General features: G+C 36.8%; 1 protein-coding gene across 26 annotated transcripts in view; it reads right to left on the bottom strand.

The window, feature by feature from the left end:
• Positions 1–821: 821 nt before the first annotated feature.
• cadpsb (Ca2+-dependent activator protein for secretion b) overlaps positions 822–19496 on the bottom strand; it is a 188532-nt gene continuing 169857 nt past the window's right edge. For 13 of the 26 annotated variants that reach the window (XR_012408110.1, XR_012408108.1, XM_068222029.2 and 10 more), the window contains 10 exons: positions 18740–18881; positions 17548–17709; positions 14750–14905; positions 14482–14629; positions 12840–12914; positions 12667–12750; positions 10678–10710; positions 10436–10543; positions 3782–3886; positions 822–2154 (listed from right to left, as the gene is read on the bottom strand). Coding sequence is in view for 19 of the 26 variants with exons in the window: in XM_068222029.2 (XP_068078130.1) it covers positions 1981–2154; positions 3782–3886; positions 10436–10543; positions 10678–10710; positions 12667–12750; positions 12840–12914; positions 14482–14629; positions 14750–14905; positions 17548–17709; positions 18740–18881 (1187 nt within the window). In the remaining 7 variants the exon portion in view is untranslated. Of the gene's footprint in view, positions 2155–3781; positions 3887–10435; positions 10544–10677; positions 10711–12666; positions 12751–12839; positions 12915–14481; positions 14630–14749; positions 14906–17474; positions 17710–18739; positions 18882–19496 lie in introns of those variants that run through there. The other 13 variants (XM_068222035.2, XM_068222036.2, XM_073954402.1 and 10 more) reach the window with 3 other exon arrangements.

The raw sequence follows: 19496 nt of genomic DNA, 5'->3' as shown, positions 1-19496 counted from the left end.
TAATTCGTTCATATTTTCTTTCCAACTAGAGATGACACCTCTTTTTTTCAATGGCAAATATGTGTTTATATTTTAAATGAACGCAAAAAGGACTTTTTTATACATAAAACCAGCAACTTGTTTTTATTCTGCTTTGTCATTCACAATGTAGTTCTTTCCCATGTCTTTTATCTTTGCCATTTTATCCAGCCCATTTCCCCTGGTCAAGACATTACAAATTCTGATTAACAAAGAAGTTGCTTATATGCAAATCAATAGTCTTCTTTTCTGAGGGAAAGAACTACAATCCTATGAAGCATTGTGAATGAAACAAAATATTCGACATAAAACTTCCAGTTAGTATAAAATTGTTGACTGAATAGAAACAATATATTTGTAATTATTTGTAAAAACTTGTATTGTAGAATAAGCAGTGCTGCATGGTGGGTGGGAAGAATTAAAGATCTATTTTGGTGCACTTCGATTGCTGAAGAAATTTAAATTTGTTGAATGTTATGGGTAATGTAGTTTTTGGCCTAAATTCCACTATTATCCAAATAATAGTGCTTGAACTATAGTACTTGAACTGATAAAAACAGATGGGTTCAACTAAAGCACACACAACAACCTCAAAACCATCTGTATTTAAAGGCTTAAGTGTTATTGATAAAAATATGAGTAACTCCAAATGTTGTGCTCTATATAAATCACAATCCGATCAATTCTAAGCAGACAAAAAGGAATTCTCACCCTACATTTTCTTCTTATTCGGTATTTAAAATAGGTAAGGACATACTAGCAAACTAAGATGAAACCAGACCATGAAATTAAATGTACAGGTGTATTAGTACATCATGTTATCTTTATTGAGAGGCCACAGCTCTTGCATATTACAACTGTTGGCTTTGATAAGGCAAACGCAAGAATGAATCCACCAGCTAATCGACAAAGAAAAACAAAAAAGCTTTTGGAGAAGGTGGATCCCACAGGCATGCAGCAATGGCTCAGAATGCAATGTACAGCATCATATATACAAAACCAAAAGTGAGACCCCAAAAAATGGCACATAGCATTTTCGACAGACCTACTAACATAAAGAGAATGACTTTAATTGGACATACAAACTTAAAAAAGAGAGAGATAGAGAGAGATCCTCCGTAGAAGTGTAGAACTCAACCAAAAATATAGCCGTTTTCCTTGTCTTTTTGCGACATCTAATCAAAAGACGTCTCCAATGAGATATCAAAACGGAGGTATGACGATATTGCATTTCTAGAATACCAATTCATTTTCATTTTGAGATGCCTGTGAGACAATGCCTAGTTGGATATTTTGCAACAAATAGGGCCACAGAGCCTTGACACAAATAAGGAAATAGTACGATGGAAGTGTGCAGACACAGAAGACATTTACGGTTAACAGTTTGAACTGAAATACAGAGGTTCGTTTTTAGTTTCGAAGCAGTTGGCATCCACTTTAAAAACAGACAAGACAAAGAAAAGGGTCCATACACTCATCTTCACAACAATGTACCATTAATGTATGTAAGAGTACGTCAAAGAAGCGCCATATATGTTATCGCATTGGACAGGGACACACCTAATAATCTCACTCGACATTATCAAACAAATGGTACTCCATATTGCTTAGGAACACATAGAAACAAATTCCTCAAATGAATGAGTTGAAAAAGTCGGTGCTAGTTCGTTGTTCTTTATTATGTTATGACACAGCTAAAATTGCCAATCGTGGTCTTCGCGACATTCTTTTTATACTCTTCGTTAGTACAATTATTTGATTCTTATTGTTTTTTTAGCTTTGTTTGTGGGCAACTCGAGCTGATGGGGAGGGAGGGGGGTCCTAAAGTGGCTAACTGGGTAATCAGAGTTGTTACATGCATCTTATGTTATCAGGCTAAGTTTAAAGTGTTGGGGTGGGGTAGGGTTGGATAGACGGGTTAGGTTCAGGGTGGTGGGTGGCACCGGATGGCTCGATGCTCCTTTAGTCCTCCTCGTCCTCCTCATCGCTGTCCTTCATGGAGATGCCCTGCATGCCTCCCTCTCTGACCGAGGCCGTGGCTTCTTCCAGCGTTAGCCGGTTTCGTACTGTGTCATACGACTTGCTGTTCAACGTCGAATCAAGGACACCCTGCAGTCTAAAATCCCGGTATTTCTTCTACAGGAATGAGAAAAATTAGCAGGTTTTAAGCTTTGTTTTTCTTTTTCTATACAGTTTTTTTGGCCCATAAATGTCAGAAAAAAACGGTCACACTTTACAATTTCAAGAGATCACCCTTAGCTGATGATTGACTATAAAGCGTGTTTGGCATGCTGTCCTGGGAGAGAGCCCTAAGCTTAGAAGATCCTCGAGCCAAGGGCTCCCTCCCATTTTCAGGGCGAGAGAGGAGTTTGAGCTTGATGAACTCCCCTAGAGTGGTGATAACTACTTACTAGGGTCACGTCCATGATGCCGATTTGGATTAGTCAATTAACTTAAGTCACATGTTTTTGGATGGTAAGAGGAAACCAGTGGACCCAGGGGAAACCCCTCGCAAGCACAAAGGAACATGTAAACTCTGCACAGAAACTTGGTAAGGATAACAACTAGTGACATTCTTGCTGTGAGGCAACAGTACTAGCCACTGGGCTGCCGTGCCGCCCATCTATGAAAATGAGGAGGAGTAGAAGTGGAAGGGGGGATTCTTCAAAATGTAGATGGCTGTGGGATTATTTATGGTGACTTAGGAATAGTCTGATGGGTGAATCATGAATTGGCAAATGCAGGACCAGCTGTGATCAATCATAAGCATGTGATCCTCTTGAAATTAGTTTATAAGTAAACGCCACTAGGTTTCATTAGTTAACGTAACAATAATTAATAAAATAATATTAATAAAATGAAATTAAAAATACTTGTATAGCATTTATTAATCAAAGTTCAACATTTACTACTGCATTATTAACATCCAAAGTCATGCTTTTAGCATTATTTAATGCACCATGAACTAACAATGAACGACCATATGAAACCATATTGTAATATATGTATTGTTTATTGTTTGTTCATGTTGTTAAATGCATCAACTCACATTAACTAGTACAAATTGCTGATTAGAGACTAGTGCAAATGTGGCAAAGCAGCTGAGCTTTTATAATGCAGCAGTCGACATGCAGCCTAACAAAACGCACAACATATTAATGCGTCTTTGGTGTTTTGCTGTTTTATATAAATTGGAAATTTGTGGTATAGTGTCATTAGCATGGCGATACAGGACACAGTCCATGTCACTACAGTTAAAATTGCTTATTTCTCTGGTTTTGAAGATTCTTCAAAACATTTAGTTTAATGTAAGTTCACACGTCAACAAATTAATTATTTTAAATATAATATATAAATATATAATATTTTAAAGAAAATTCTTAACTCTTAACTCTAAGCAGGCATTTGATGACAGGAATATATTTGTAAAAAGGTAAATAAGTATGTCTAATTTAATATCTACAACAATAGAGAAAACGTACAATAACAAAAAATGCACATATATGCAAAAGGGTATTTTTGTAAAAAAAAAAAAAAAAATTAAATCAATCTTTATAAATTCTATAAGGACAACTTTTCCTTTATGAAAAAATACAAGTTCCATTTAAAAATAAATACATAAATAAAACAATAACGGCATTCTTAAGCAAGACCTGGATATCAAATAGAAATCTAAAACAATTAAGACAATAAGGGTTTACCTTGGGTTTTAATCATATCACTCCAGCTTCAGAACACAAACACTTCTGCAAGTAAGAAATACCTTTACAATCCTGATGAGGATTTTGAGTTGATAGACATGAAGCTGTTGGTCCATGCGTTCAGTCAGCCAGGTCGCCAGCAGATTCATTGTGGCTGTATACCATTGCTGCAATGCACAAAAACACAGCATTCTCCAGCAAAAACGCAGACAGACAAACAAACGCATGCAAGAGACCAGCATGTGTAGACATACAGTACATAAACACACATACTCACAACATTCACACACACACACACGCACAGCTGACACTAACATTAACAGTACACATTCACACCCTCACTTAAAAGCAAGGTTAGTCAGACAATTCAAAATGAATTTCAAGATCCATCTGCAAAAAAATAAATCATGCATTAGAATATTGCATAATTAATAGCAAAACAAACACTTAATCCGGCCTACATTTACAGCTTAGCCTATAACCTGTGGTTCAAACGACTTCACAAAACATCTGCTTATCTGAAATTAGCCTGAATAAAAGCCTTATTCAAATTCAAGTCTTTAGCTTTTAAAAGCCATGTGGGAAAATTAAATTCAACAGAATTAATTCAATGTTTTTTCACCATTAATAATGCTGAATGTTTTAAAACAGCACTTGTGTATGAGTGACTGTGAACTTGAAGGTTTAAAAAGCACCCTTGAACCCAAAAGATGCAAAAGAAAAGAAAAAAGAAAACAAAATTAGTGCGATCACAATCAGAGTCCCCAGAAACAAACCAATAAAAAGTGAGAATACAGAACTTGCAGGCAGAAGTGTGTTGTACTGTTATCTTAAACCATCAGAAAATATGTAAATCTCAGGACCATGCATTTTCAGAATCACTTAAGAGCTTTAGATCGAAGAGAACAGCACATGTGTGGTGCAATGAATGATGTAAACTATCATCGGGAAGAAAAAAGTGCTTCATCCTAAAGCAAGTAAACAGATCAACCTGAGAGTTTTGAAGTGGGCTATTATCTGTTCTCAAGAAGTGGAAACAATTCTTTATCATTTGACTGAAGCTACAGTGCCAATCAATATTTATGTATGACTGTTTGCTTTACTTTAAAGGTCAGCTCACCCCAAAATATAATAAAATAAATGAGGACATTTTCATTTAAATATGAGATTTATGTGCCTCCATGTAAATGTTCCTCACCCAAAACTATAGTAAAAAAAAATCCACATTAATCAAAGTCCATAAACCAATCCATTCTGCCAGAACATCACTTTCAATCTCTTTTACAGTTCAGTAACTCTTATGGTGCATTCACACCAGATGCGGATGAAGTGTCAAGCACGAATGCTTTACAAGTTAAGTGACGCACTATAGACATCCTGAGGCGCGATACGCGTAAATGAGATGGCGCGGATGACATGATTCGCGTTAGTGATTAATGAAGTGGCACGAGTTGCGCGTTTTGCGCATTTTATGTACTTAACATGCAAACCCCTCGAGTTGAAAAATATGAACTTCAGCGAACATTCATACTGTGTTAAACAATCCAGAGCTTTCTCTTGTAGCCATAGTCACAAGCGCATGTTGATGGTGCCCGAAGGGAAAATCCTCTTTCTGACACCGGACCACAGTTTATCTAATTGGGCTCGGTAGAGCCTGAAGTACCGCTAAAAACCTCCATCATCCAGGTAAAGTTTCTAGAAATTGATGAACTCACAGAGCTGGGTGCGTTTCTGAAGGGATCTAGTTTTTAGCCCTCCTAAAGCACATAAACACAGCTATTCTCTTAATATACTCCATGTTAGCCATTTAGAAACAAAGCTAGAATCACCGGACAGACAGGAGCCCTGCCCATAAAGCCAATCCACGTCAATTGTAAGGTGAATTTGAGGCATGAATGAAGCAAATTTGATACACGAATGAAGCGAGTAAACTCAAAATGTTCACGCGTCTATTTATGCATGAATATCGTAATTTATTCGCAAGTTCCACGTCTGTTGTGAACACAGGATGAGGCATGACTTTTATACAAAAGATTTATAAATTTTTTTGCTTGATTTTCAGTTAGGTTAAGTTCAGGACAGTTGGCGGGCCATTGCCTTATTTATCTATTTTACTGTGTGAGAGGGTTAATTGTTTTGCATGAAAAAATAATTGTTGATTGAGTGATAAATGCAGGCAAGGAACTGCATATTCCAACATTTGATGAATTTTCAAAATTAATTGTTCTTATAGCAGTAAATGAGGCCCTACCCCTGATATAGAAAACAGCCACTAAATCAAAATATGTTTCTCATAGGATAAAAAAAAAATTAACTTGCTTTCATCACAAAATTTTGGACCAGTTCTCTGTCCACTGCTCAGCAAAGGTTAGTCTAGACTTTGATTCATTATGCTAATAAGAAGTTTGGTCACGGCCAGTCTTTTAGTTAAAAAGCCCAGACACACCAAACCGATGGTCGGCCATCGGGCAGCATCATAGAGTGTCTATAAGGCTAGTTTGATTTATGTGTTTCACATCAGAGGGAGTTTGCCGGATTGAGAATGTAGAATTGTAAATCAAAGCAAAAGAACTAAAACTGAAGTTACAAAACCCTGCAAACAACAAAAGTCACAAGGAATTACAAAGAAGCCAGCTATCATTTTGTGCCATATTTAAAATATTTCCATGTAATATGGATTATCAGATCATCAGACAAGCAGAAGCAAATCTGCATGTGAATACTGCTTTGTTAACGGTTCGTATGTGTGCAGCACTAGTTCCAGTTTCCCTTTGTGGAATGACAGTACAGATGACCGCCACCTGTTTTGATTGAGTTTTTGGTGAGCACACTTTCAAAGGAAGCACATAAACATCCCGAATTTGCTTAAAAATACCTTAATTTCGGTGTAAATTCTGTGCAGCTATTTTAGGGTGAACTGCCCCTTTAATATGTGATTGTATAAAATAAATCAGATTTCTTGTTGCATTTGGTGGTTTCTCTTTCCGCCTGTCCACTTCAAAGACGTGACTGGTCGGAGCGTGCAGTGCATGCAGAAAGTGCAGGTGAGTGTCCAGGGCAAGAGAGCTGTGTGTTTGTGTGTGGATGTGTGCATGAGGTGGGAGTTTCAGGAGGTGGTGGGTCATGCTAGAAGATGTACACAGGTAGATTATTTGATTAGAACTCATGCCACTCGACAGAATGTGATCAAACAGCAGGACATTTAGAGATAAGTTCCACTTTGTCCTAGAAGGAATGCAGAATGAGTCGGGATGCTGTCTTAGGGTTAGGATAACGTGAGTACAAAGTGTTTAGAGAGGGAGAATGTGAAATGAAAATGAGAAAACGGACATACAGATATGTAGTTGCATGCAACTAAAATCTGTAACACAAGTCGCTTAATACAAAACTAACACCACAGTTCCCCATTGAGACAGTGTTTGATGCTGGAAAAAGAGATATTCAGCTTGGCAAATGGAAATATTAGAGTGTTTTCCACAAAATTTACTTCACAATTTTTTTTTTTACTCTGAAACTGCTAATACATACTAATAATTAGAACAAAGACTGAAGTTGTACTTATTTTTGTAACGCATGCTCCAATAATTCTTGTACATTAAAATATAATTCAAGTTAGTGGTTTGTTCACATATTTCACCCTAATTATGAGTTTAATAAATGAATTAGCATGTAACAGTGTCAAGTCAGTCTTGATAATTGATTTTGACGTACCACCTTAAGCTGAATATGCCTTTTAACTGACCTCACAAGACCACAGTGAACCTTAGTTTTAGTTTCATTTTAACCACATAGTCCAATTAAGATTTCAATCGAAATGATAGAAGTCATTACGATAAGCAGACAGCCATCATATTCTGCATTTTTTATTCAGTTTCAGTGTTTTCTATATTGTATGACAGCTGTCAATAAGATTTTACTATTTTAATAACTGCTTCTGACTTCATGCCTCTGAGCTTTTCACTGATGGTGATTGGATTGGACACAATTCTTGAGAAGAAGTTTTAGCAGGGGTGTACCGTAACCACAGAGTGAAAAAAAGGAGGAATCATGCTTCAAAGATTCATTGTGGGTCTTTGAGGTTGAATCTTAGATGCGTTATTAAAAACAAAGTCATACAAAAACATAATGCACATGACAGGCATCTAATAAACAATAAAAAAGGCTGACCCAACAGGCATGCATAAGATGTGTGTGCCACAAATGTTCCAAACACAAGCAAGTAATGCTGCAAAAATTTACATAATACTTCCTAACAGTCAAACAGACACTCACACACACATACGCACAAACTATATATTCGGATACATACAGCTTATTACAATACGGTATGGTATACAACTGAATATTCACACACACGCACACATAGTTATGCTGGAAACAAAATCAGATAATCAAACGAACAATAATAATAATGAAAAATAAGACTGCTGACAAACCCTCACGCACACACACGCACACACGCACAGACACACGTATTCAAAACAACGACTGGTCCACACATCTGTTACATTTCTTATTAAAATATATAAACACACATGTATGCCATTGTGTAACGAAGACACATGTTCACAAAATCACAAAGGATTATTTTTTTAAATTGAACAGTGCTCTCTTTTAACCCTTCCTCAGCTGGTTTGTAAAATAAGGGCTCTTAATCGATTTTTAGCAAATTGAGGAATGTCAAATAAATGAAGATGCAATTGTTTCTGCAGTTGCAAAAAGAAAGCTTTTACTGTAAACCTGAATTGCTTTATTATCATATAGCCAACCCAGGCTCATTATTGGTATGTACCCCTGTTTACATTTCTGAACACTGTGAAATATGTCCCAGTTTTTTTTTTTTTTTGTTGCAGTTTCTGTTTTCACGAATCCACCAGAGGCCACTTTGTGTGCTCTTTCAAATCTGTCGACTGACCGACTGATCAACCGAATGACCAATCCCCCAAAAACACCCTCTTTCCTAAACCTACCTGAGTGTTTTTAAAAGTACCGCTTGACCCGATCACACCCTTCTGTAAACCCAACCAACGGTGTTTTCAAAAGCAATCCAGAAAAAGAAAAGCCCTCGCTGTAGCCTGATTTTTACCACATTTTCAGATCTTACCACATTCTCACCTTGTTTTTTACTTGTTTATTTTATTTTTTGCCTTTTGTTTTTGCGAATCCACCAGAGGTCGCTGTGTACGCTTTTTAAGATCTCAAATTTTTCTCGCGAGTGCCATTAGTGGCTGCTGTTCTCACATAAATCAACCAGAAGCCGCTGTCGACTGACTGACCCATCAACTGTTCTCCCCCACATACCCGCTTCCCTCGACCCAACTGATTTCAAAAGCCCTGATTGACCCGATCGCCCCTTCCAAAAATCCAACCAACACTGTTTTTAAATACAATTTAGACAAAGAAAAGCCGTCGCCTGATTTTTACCACATTTTCAGATCTTAACACTGTCTTATCCCTGTTATTTACTTGTTTATTTAATTATTTCCCTTTTGTTTTTGTTTTCGCGAATCCACAAAAGGCCGCTGTGTACGCTTTTTGAGATTTCAAATTACTCTCGCGAGTACCATTGAGCCTACTGTTCTCGAGTAAATCCACCAGAGGCTGCTGTGTACGCTTTTTGAGATCTCAAATTTCTCTTGCGAGTGCCTTTCGCACCTACTGTTCTCGCGTAAATCCATCAGAGGCCGCTGTCGACTGACTGATTGATCGACTGACTGACTGATCCCCCCACACACCCCCTTCCCTAAACCCAACCAACTGTATTTTCAAAAGCAATTCACAAAAAGAAATGCTGTCGCCTGATTTTTACCACGTTTTTAGATCTTACCATGTTCTTACCCTGTTATTTACTTATCTGTATTTTGCCTTTTGTTTTATCTGCTTTCTGGATTCGTTCTTCAGTGGACTCCAACCCTGTCCTCGCGGTCAACTCCTCTCTACGTCACAAGTCCACTGATGTACATGGCAAGCTACTGGGCAAACTGGTAACAGCGGAAAAGCCGTACACATAGTGGTAAGCGGTCAGCTGGTAAGCGTGGAAAGAAACAGAAGACGTCGACGGAGTCATACTGCTTTCATAGCAATCAGCTTAAAGGCAGCCATATGTAGCTCTGGCTACATAATTCACACTCTTCAAAATGTTTTCGGGGGTATGATTTCACAATAAGCCTGTGTTACAAATTAGTCAGACGATTTAAAAAAAAAATATATAATTTTTTAAATAATATTTTTCTTTGTTTAAACAACAGTAAATATGTACTTGTGTGTTAGACAGCCAATTTAACATTTTTGCTTTTTAGTATTTACAAAAGAACGCAATTGTGTGTAACGTCACACTTTTGGGTTTAAAATTGGACTCGTTTGAGAGCACTGTTTTATAAATAATCCACTTGGTGACACTTTGCCTCTTGAACAAGAAACCGCTGTGAGCTTTAGGTCCAACGCATGTCAGCTAACACAACACCAGAGCACAAAGGTCCAATGCATTGTGGCTAATGAAACACCAGAGCACAGAGAGCTGGAACAGGAAGTCACAGCAATGAGACATTAGGGAACTGACTGAAAGCTTCAGGTCATGATTGGCCTTATGTGTCTGGATTTAAGGTCTCCAGGCTCGGTACTCAAAATGTGACTTATCCCTCGTATGCCCCATTGTTTTGCCACATTTTGGATGGGCCATCCTTTGTTAAGGACGGAGGATACGGCATCTTACTTACATCAAATAATCTCTCTATATACACCTCCTCATTGACCTTATCTCTCAGAATGTCCTGAGAGTGACGGACAAAGGTCACATAGCCATCCGCAACGTCCATCCCTGGTTTCTGTGGAGAACAGACAAAAAGAAAAGTTAATTTTACATGAGTGAATATAAGGTAAATATACGAAATGTGAATATGAAAGAAATATAAGGTAAAGTTTTTGTTGCATGAATTACAAAAAAAAAAAAAAAACTTACAGGGACTTCCACATATTTTGATGCTGCTTTCACCTGAAATGAAATGAAAGTTCCTTTAAGATACTGTTTTTCATTACAAATCCTTAAGAACTATCTACAGAACAGATGATTTTTTTAAAACCATGCTTTCTTAATGCGTGAGAACTAAGGCTGTGCAATATGGGCAAAAGAAACCTATCACAATTTTCCTGAACAATGTTGCGATTTTAATTATGATTTTGTCACAGACAGACTGAATCTGTGTTTACAGTGTCGATCTGAAACATATTTCAAAAGAAAAACAATTAGATCTTAATCAAAGACTTGTAATATGTCTCTAAAGCAGACATACAATAAAACAAAAATCACAGAGTAAAGCTGTAACAAATTGTCCCCTAGAACAGACCTATGGTAAAACAAATGTGTGTGTGTGTGTGTGTGAGTGTGTGTGAGTGTGTGTGTGTGTGTGTGTGTGTGTGTGTGTGTGAGCGCACATGCTGTCAAACTCAAGTAAGACTCTGATGTTCTGCTAGATCAAATATCAGAAGTAGTTGCGTGTGTTCAAAGATTTGTTTTGTCATGCATAGATCATAGACCTCTTTGTGACGCTGCCTTGAAATAGGCCATTCAAAGATCACATCTTTTGCCCGCACAAGTAAATTATTTCCAGTGGATTGCATGCACATATTGAGAGCGGCATGCGCATATTCCAGGTGCACCCAGATGAAAACATTTCTTTTCAGACAAACTTTCAATTAAACTTTTCTGAATGCCACACCGCGAGTCACGTAACAAGAATTGACTGATCAGTTTCATATGGAATATACATATACATAAAACGTCATGGTTGAAGGCCACCAAGAAACGTCAAAGGAGTGATTGCAAAGCACGTTGACAATGCTGAAGGAAGTGCTTACGCTTTTCACACTTTTTTTAGACGCAATATATGACTGACTTACAAATTACCTGGTTCTGCCATACATTAGCCTTACTATATCCAAAGTAACTTAATTTCAAACCACTGATGTTGACTTTTTTTGGCACCAAGTTCTCCTGTGCTGAACTCATCATCCCTGTATACGCAGGCTATTCTGTCTCATGTTCTTGTGCTCTGTTTAGGCGTACTGCATTATGATTGGCTCAAATACCATACTGTGGAAAAAACCGTGCTACAAAGCCATTTTGAAATCGTACATGTCAAAATCGTGATTTCGATATGATTTCAATTAATCGCACAGCTCTAGTGAGAACCAATGAGGTTCATTCCTGCATGTCACATAGCACATTTTAACTACTGCAAAAATCAATAAGTTTTGTCCTCAGACATAGTATCGTTTAGCTTCTTTTTAGGTTAATATATCAATGTTTATAGATTAATAAAAATCTAAATCTTTTGATTAAATGAGGCAGTTCTTTTTTTTTTTTAGCTGCTTACATTTTAAAGCATCTGTTTAATGGTGAACTTTTATTAATTTAAATAGAAATTAGAGTCGAATTAAAATATAATACTTTGTTTTCCGATGATGAATGAAATAAGTCTAGAATAATATGACGGTTTGGGATCATTTATACACTATTTTCAACTAAATTCACAGAAAATGCAATGTTTTAGATGTTAAATCAGCTCTTGAAAACACAAACTATTAAAAAGTTTTTGAGCAAGTTTTTTTTTTGAAAATGATGCAGAGCAAAATAGAAAAATGATATTTTGTCATGTTAAAATCATGTACATGCTTTATGCTTTCAGTCTATAGATCTACGCAAGTACTTGAAAAATAAAATACAATATGCAGATTTGTTTCTTTACAAAGAGATGTTGTCATCTACAGGCCTGGAATACATAATAATCATTTTTAGGTGTAGTCTATGTCTTTTTGGTACTTCGCTGTCATACAAACAAATTATTATTATTATTATTATTATAGTACTACTGTCATACGAGAATACAGACAAAATACAAATGTTTCCTCATTTAATTTACAATAGGAAACTGTAGGATGTAATTCTTACCGTGAAGGAAAGGAACGAGGAGAAGAGTGTTCCTTCATCATACCTGGAGATCTTGGCAAGTACGCTCTCCAGAATGGCCACAAACTGTTAAAAAACCAATAACTCAATGACAAAACACTCCATCAAAAGTAATAAAGTACTTCATTAACATCAGCCAATCTCTCAAAACATACCTTCGCCACCAAAAGGGCAATCATATCTTTTACACTCTCTTCAATAAGTTCATCGATTTGAGAATGATACTGTTTCTGAAAGATGGAGACAGATTTCACTACTCACACAAATTCTGAATCCCGTTTAAAGCAAAGATCCTTCTATAAAGGCATAAAAAGACTGAGGGAATGTATATTAGATTTTCTTTTACAACCACTTTATGACATTAAATACCACAGTAAAATTCCTGAGAAATATGTACAGTGCTGTGCAAAAATCTTAGGCCACCACCAGCTTCTATCGAAAAGTTATGGAGCAAATGCAGGGTCATTACTTTTGGGTGAACTATACCTTTAATATACAAACAAAAATATGGAAATGTACACAAAATTCAGAACAAAATTACTTTTGGAATCAAAAGACTAGCATCAAAAGTCTGTGTTTAACGTGACTTCTTTTGGTCTCAACTTTTTAGTCGAGTCTTTCATGAAATGATGTGCTATTTAATATCAAGCATCTTTCAGCATTTCTAAGAGTTCTTCCTTAGAGTTAGCATTTTCTCTTTCTTTTTCTCACTGGTGAATCTCTTACTGCCTAAAAATGCTGTATATAAAATTCAGGTCTGGACTCTGGAGGCCATTTCATGACAGCTGTTTTTCTGTCCAAATACGATTTCATTACATTAGCAGTGTGTTTGGGATCATTATCATGCTGAAAAATAAAACCATTACAAATGAGGAAACCTGTCTGTACTTTTCAGCATTCACAATCCCATCAATTCAGGCAATATTGACAACGGCTCTGACAGAAATGCAGATTAAACCAAGACAGAAACTCCAGTATTTTTTATATTTAATTTCTCTAACTTTTTCTTTCATATGTCTTAAACAATTAGACCCAAAAAATCCAACTAGAACGTGTATTTTTTGGTTGTATTTTAATAAAGAGTGTGAGAAGTAATATACGGTATAATGTTATTATACCCAGTGTGCGAATTACACAATGATGATCGGGGGTCAAATTTTTTCAGTAGTAGTTTGGTAATACATGCTTCAGTAAATCAAATTGAATGAGTGAATATATCTAAATTAAATCTAATTTATTAATACAATGTGTAAGTTTACAGTGTTTTAAGGTATATTTAGAGACTTTTTAGAGGTCACTGTAGGTCAAAATATACAAATTATGTCTAATTTTTTGTTACATGCAGATTTAAACACCTATTTTACAAGAAACCTGTTTTGTGAATACTTAAGATGTCTATCACTGCTCTTTAGAACTGCCAGTTTCAGACTGTTGAATGATTTTTCCTAGCATTAACTGGCACAATTATGCATTCACAATGGCATAACCCGTAATGGGAAGATGAAATGTATTTATATTATACATTTTTAATTATTTATATTTAAGATATAGAAAAGAGATCAGAGAGAGCTATTTCTTACTATCAAAGGGCTGACACCCCAAACGTCTTGTTTTGATGTTCTTCAGGGGTGATCGAGCGTTATTCCTCCTAAAACCCCCCTGTAATTGCGCACCCTGATTATATCTCCACTAAAGCAAGAAATGTAACTGACTTTTGCACAGTACTGTACATAAAGGAACCAACATATATAAAGCTATCGTCTATCACAACAGTAAGGAAAAAGTTCTGCCAATTACCTCCTGGCCCATTTCCATGGCACAGAGTTTAGCAGACTGGTCCTTGGCGTCCACCATCACATTGAACATGGTGCATAAGGACAGTGGGATGCGGAAGTCTGTGGAGCGGCTGCTTTTAGTCAGCTTTGATTCAAACGCTCCCCTCGTGCTGTTGACCAGCAAAAGATGTAAAGGAAATGAGTCATCTTGCATTAAATCTCCTTCATGTTTAAAAGAAATGTTCATCAATCATTTCGAGTCCATTCAGTTACTAGAGATACCATTTTACCGTTTAACGCTTGTCTCAATCATGTCACTTGACATGAGCTTCATACGGTTGTCCAAGTGCTTGGCAAACTCTTCTTCTGGCCAGTGTAGGTCCCTGATGAAGGTCTGTAGGGCATCTAACTTCCAGAACAGATCTTCTGATGTTCCCGAGCCATTGCTGCCAGGTATAGTAAGATATTAGTGGTCAAAAGTTCAAGAAATTTCAGAAAAATCTTTAACATTTCTTTATTTTAGCCATACACCAACTGGTGGTGTGTCTAATTTAAAGGTAATATGATGGCACTATTAGTGTATGGCAAAACAAAATAAAGAAAACACATCAATAATCTCGCGTTTTGCAGGGTTACAAAACCTTCTAGAACTGATCTGAATTCATGCATACTGTGCTCTGTCGATTTGCTCTAAAGGAAAGGGGTCTCTGGGAATGTCATGATGAGAGAAAGCTTGCACAGATACGGTGCTGAATAACAAATATTAAACAAGATAAAGCCAATGATCTTAATGACATCTCATAATGTTATGAGAGATATCATAAGTAGGAGATGAGAGAAATTCAGTACTCCCCGTAGTTAACATGTTATAATTTTTATTTATCTTTAATCACCAGAACACAACAGAAGAATGCATTGTTCCATGCAATGAAAGTCCATGTGAGAATGTCCAAATATATTGACTTTTATTGTATGGAACAAAATGAGGCGAGTTAAAGGGGTAGTTGACTCAAAAAAAAAAAAATAAATAAATAATAATCATTTACTCTCCCTCATGTGGTTTTAAACCAGTATAAGTTTCTTTTTTCTGTTCAACACAACAGAGGATATTTTGAACAATGCTGAAAAAATGGAAGTCATTTCCTCACCTTAAAATGATAAAGTTCTATCGGATATTTGTCAAAATTGAGTTATTCACATATTCTGATTAAATGACTACTTATTTACATTGTTTACAAAGTTGTTTACATTTGAAGACTTTTTATTATTTAAAAACAAAAAAAGATTTTATCTACAGTCGGACTTTAGCTTGGCTCTATAAGGTTAACAAAAACATAACAAAACATGAAGTAAATGTTATAGAAATAAATTTTCCTTTCTCAAACATCAACATGTTGTTACAACACAAATTTATTTTTTTATTTTTAATTAATAAGCAGACTGATTGTATTTCCTGAAAGGTAATGCTTCAATGAGTGATCCGCCAGATAGAACTTTATAATTCCAAGCAGAAAATTATTTTTTTAGAATTGAAGGGTTCTATCTGCATTTGCTCTGTTTTTTTTTTTTGTTTTTTTTTACCACAATTTGCAAATCTCAAAAGTCTCTGTCATGTTAATGTGTGAAAGAGAACCGGTACACACAGATTATTTGCTATATTGAATGCAAAAACATTGAAGCTCAATATCTCAAAATCATTTAGAACGCAGATAGAACCTTGTAATTCCAAGGTGACAATATGGTCAATTTGCAAAATATCATCGTTTGTGTTCAACACAAGAAAAAAACTCAAATAGGTTTCGACCAAGTGAAGGGTGAGAATTTTCATTTTTGGGTAAATATTTAGGTGAACTATTCATTTAAAGCAAAGTCCAGGCACTAAAATGGTAGGGAAAATCAAGCCCTCTCTCACCAGCCATGCCTACCAAGACTAAAGGAGCTCCCGAGCTCAAAACACACCATGCAGTCGACTCTGAGGACGCTGCCATCCTGAGTAGAAAGAAGTGTTGTAAGGGCAAAGTAAGAGTTCAAACATAAGAGTGAATTGTGCTGCCATTTTGGTTTTGATTAGATTTGAATGGACCATAAACTGGACTCAAGTTCTAATTTGCTCATTGAAATTAGATATGATTTAGAGATCTTCTCCCTTAAAAGTGATGTAGAGTAGCTACTTGTTTGAAAAAGAGGCTCACTCTGATGTTTGAACTCTTTGGGGTGTTAGTTTCTACTGCCTTGGATGCCAGCTACACTGAAGTAACATCTACTTCAGAGCATCAGCTACCAACGCAATGACAGAGCTACAACCAGGCAGGGAGTTCCACCAACCCACACCCACTGGAACCTTCCGCTCAAAACAAACCCAATGTTGCATGATTTGAAATCATCTTTCTGCCTAGGCTACTCTCCAAAAGATATTACCATTGACGTTATGATGAATCAACCAGCTGATTTTCAAAAACATCAATCAAAAAAACATAACACATGCAGACACTTACTAAAACACTAACTAAAAGAAAAAAAATGGTAGCTAGAATGGCTTTGCTTAGGAAACAAAACTTAAAGAATGGAATCGATAAGTATAGTAGTCCAACATTAGCTGTTTACTTGGTCAAAATGGCAAGTGTGTGCTAGCTTAAAGGCCACCTACAGTACATTATTTGCTAGTAAGTATGGACTCTCTATAATTAGAACATTGGCTTGGCTGTAGGTTTGGGTTGCAATCCAGATCTCACCACCACAGTCTAACCTCAATGGCATGCACATTGAGGAAAATGAAAAGCTTTTCAGTTCTCATTTCAAATAACAATATCACATGAGCCTGTCTGGAACCCTCTGCAGGCTACTTGACATGAGAATGATTCTAGAGGCAAGTCACCTTGCCTTTTATTTGTCCTACATCTATGGAAAAGTCTGCTATAGCCATGATTTAAATGTCTTTTTTTCCTCTTGACTACTGTCAAATTTAGCAAACATCTTGCAATGCAATACGTCTTAACTGCTGGAAAGTTAACTAACCTCACGCAAACATTTTCATGCCAAGAAGACTTTTGAATGCATCAGATCTCAGGTAAATGCATTGAATACACACTCAGAGTCATAAATAGCAGCCATCCAGGACGGAGTGGAAAAGCTAGGCATTTGTGGAAGGTTAACAGATAGTCCTGCTACTGGCACGGGAAGATTTGGTACTTTGGGAATTTGGAGGTTCACATTTGGTAGATTCACATTGGGCAGATTACTTGTTAAACTCCTGCAGAAACAGACAAAAAAAGAAAACAAAAAAATCCATAACAGTGGCCATGTGGAATGCTGCAAAAAAGCAATGTAAGACATACGGTACAAAAAAGAGAAACTGAGAAATGGAAAAAGAGCCAAAGACACAGAATAAACTGGTCATAAATGTAGGAAGGGAATCTATAGCACATTTAAAACAGAACACCTGAGCAGAAACAAACACGTGACCAATAATACAGCACACTTATATAAAAAAAGAAGTCAAAGCAGAGTTTTTCCACATCAAGAACAAACAGCAGCTAGAAAAATTTGAAGACGGTGGTGGGTTTAGACATAAAAACAGACAACGAACAAAAGAGGAAAACCATACTGACACAGATTTCTCAAGGGGCATCAGCGTCATTGACAGAAGACTATTCTGTTAGCTTGCAAACATTTGGGGAGGCTTTACTTCTTCTAAAGATAGCAGGTCGTCTAAATATTTTTATCGGTTTACTGGGAAATCGTTCAAATCAACATGCAAACCAAAATCAAGCATGACAGAACAATTGATTATGACATAAAAAGCATTTTGTTTTAAGCGCACATTATGAAGGTTAGTTTACAAAAATAAAGATTGATGGAAACCTGCAAGACATGGACTGAAGTATATCCTGATAGATAATGGACTTGGAGATTACTCTGTTTTGAAAAGGGGTGCCCAAACTTGGTCCTGGAAGGTCGATGTCCTGCAGAGTTTACTACGACCTCAATCAGACACACCTAGGCTAGTTAATCAAGCTCTTACTAGGCTCTCTGTAAACATCCCTTCAGATGTGTTGAGGTAAGTTGGAGTTTGGACACCCCTGGATTGGAAGCTTTCTAGTGTGAAACATTTATGGCATTTGTGTTCTACGTTTGATTAACTAATATCCATTACAGGATGGAGATGAACCTATCCCTGCTATCCTGGGTATTTTTTTAGCCATTTGTTTTTGTGATGCTTTTGTCCTGAACGGCCCTGGCTCCCAGTCACCGCACACATTGTTGTGGAAGTGGTGTCTTACTTTACAGGCTCCCATGACTCCCTCTCAAATCCCCTGTGAATGGACTGAGCGATCGAGGACTCCATAAGATCCACATATCGCACCACAAGTGGAGCGTACAGGTCCTGCAGATGCTTGTGAAACTTTCCGTTACACAGGTGATCTGTAAAAACAAACCAAAAAAAGGCAAGTTGCAATTGCTATTGTTTCTTGTTTTTTTTAATTCCCAGGTTCTGCCGGTTGAATTACTGATAATTGAATTACTATCTTGAGCCAATCGTTATCATTTGTTTTGGTTTAATTACGAATTTCGCACAACCAACACAGCACGGGGGATCAGAGAGAGACTCCAGTTTGGCGCCTCCCTGATCCAAAATTGCTACTGTTTTTTTTATATATACCCAGGTTCGGCTGGTTGAATCACTTTTGCCAAACTTCCAATCTTGAGCCAATGGTTATTAATTGTTTTGGTTTGATTTGGCATTTCCACAACCGCCAGAGCCCGGGAGATCAGAAAGAAACTCCAGCTTGGCCCCTCCCTGGGGTCGGTTCTTCGTACGCGGATTTGACACGATCCAGGATCGTTTCGTTCTTCAAAACTGATCCGAGAGTTGTTGTCAAAGCAACAGTTCTGGTAGATCAAACCTGGTCAGGAGCAGGCTCATGTCATATAAATAGGATTAGATCAGGTCAGTTCAAGCAAAGATAATACTACAAGTATGTGCCGAATTCTGATATTTTCTTACAGTAGATATGTAAACTTGGGAAAATCTTAATT

Source organism: Danio rerio, chromosome 6, assembly GCF_049306965.1.
Source record: "Danio rerio strain Tuebingen ecotype United States chromosome 6, GRCz12tu, whole genome shotgun sequence".
Lineage (NCBI taxonomy): Eukaryota > Metazoa > Chordata > Actinopteri > Cypriniformes > Danionidae > Danio > Danio rerio.
Note: the sequence above shows the minus strand (reverse complement) of the source record. Positions and strands in the feature narration are given on the sequence as shown.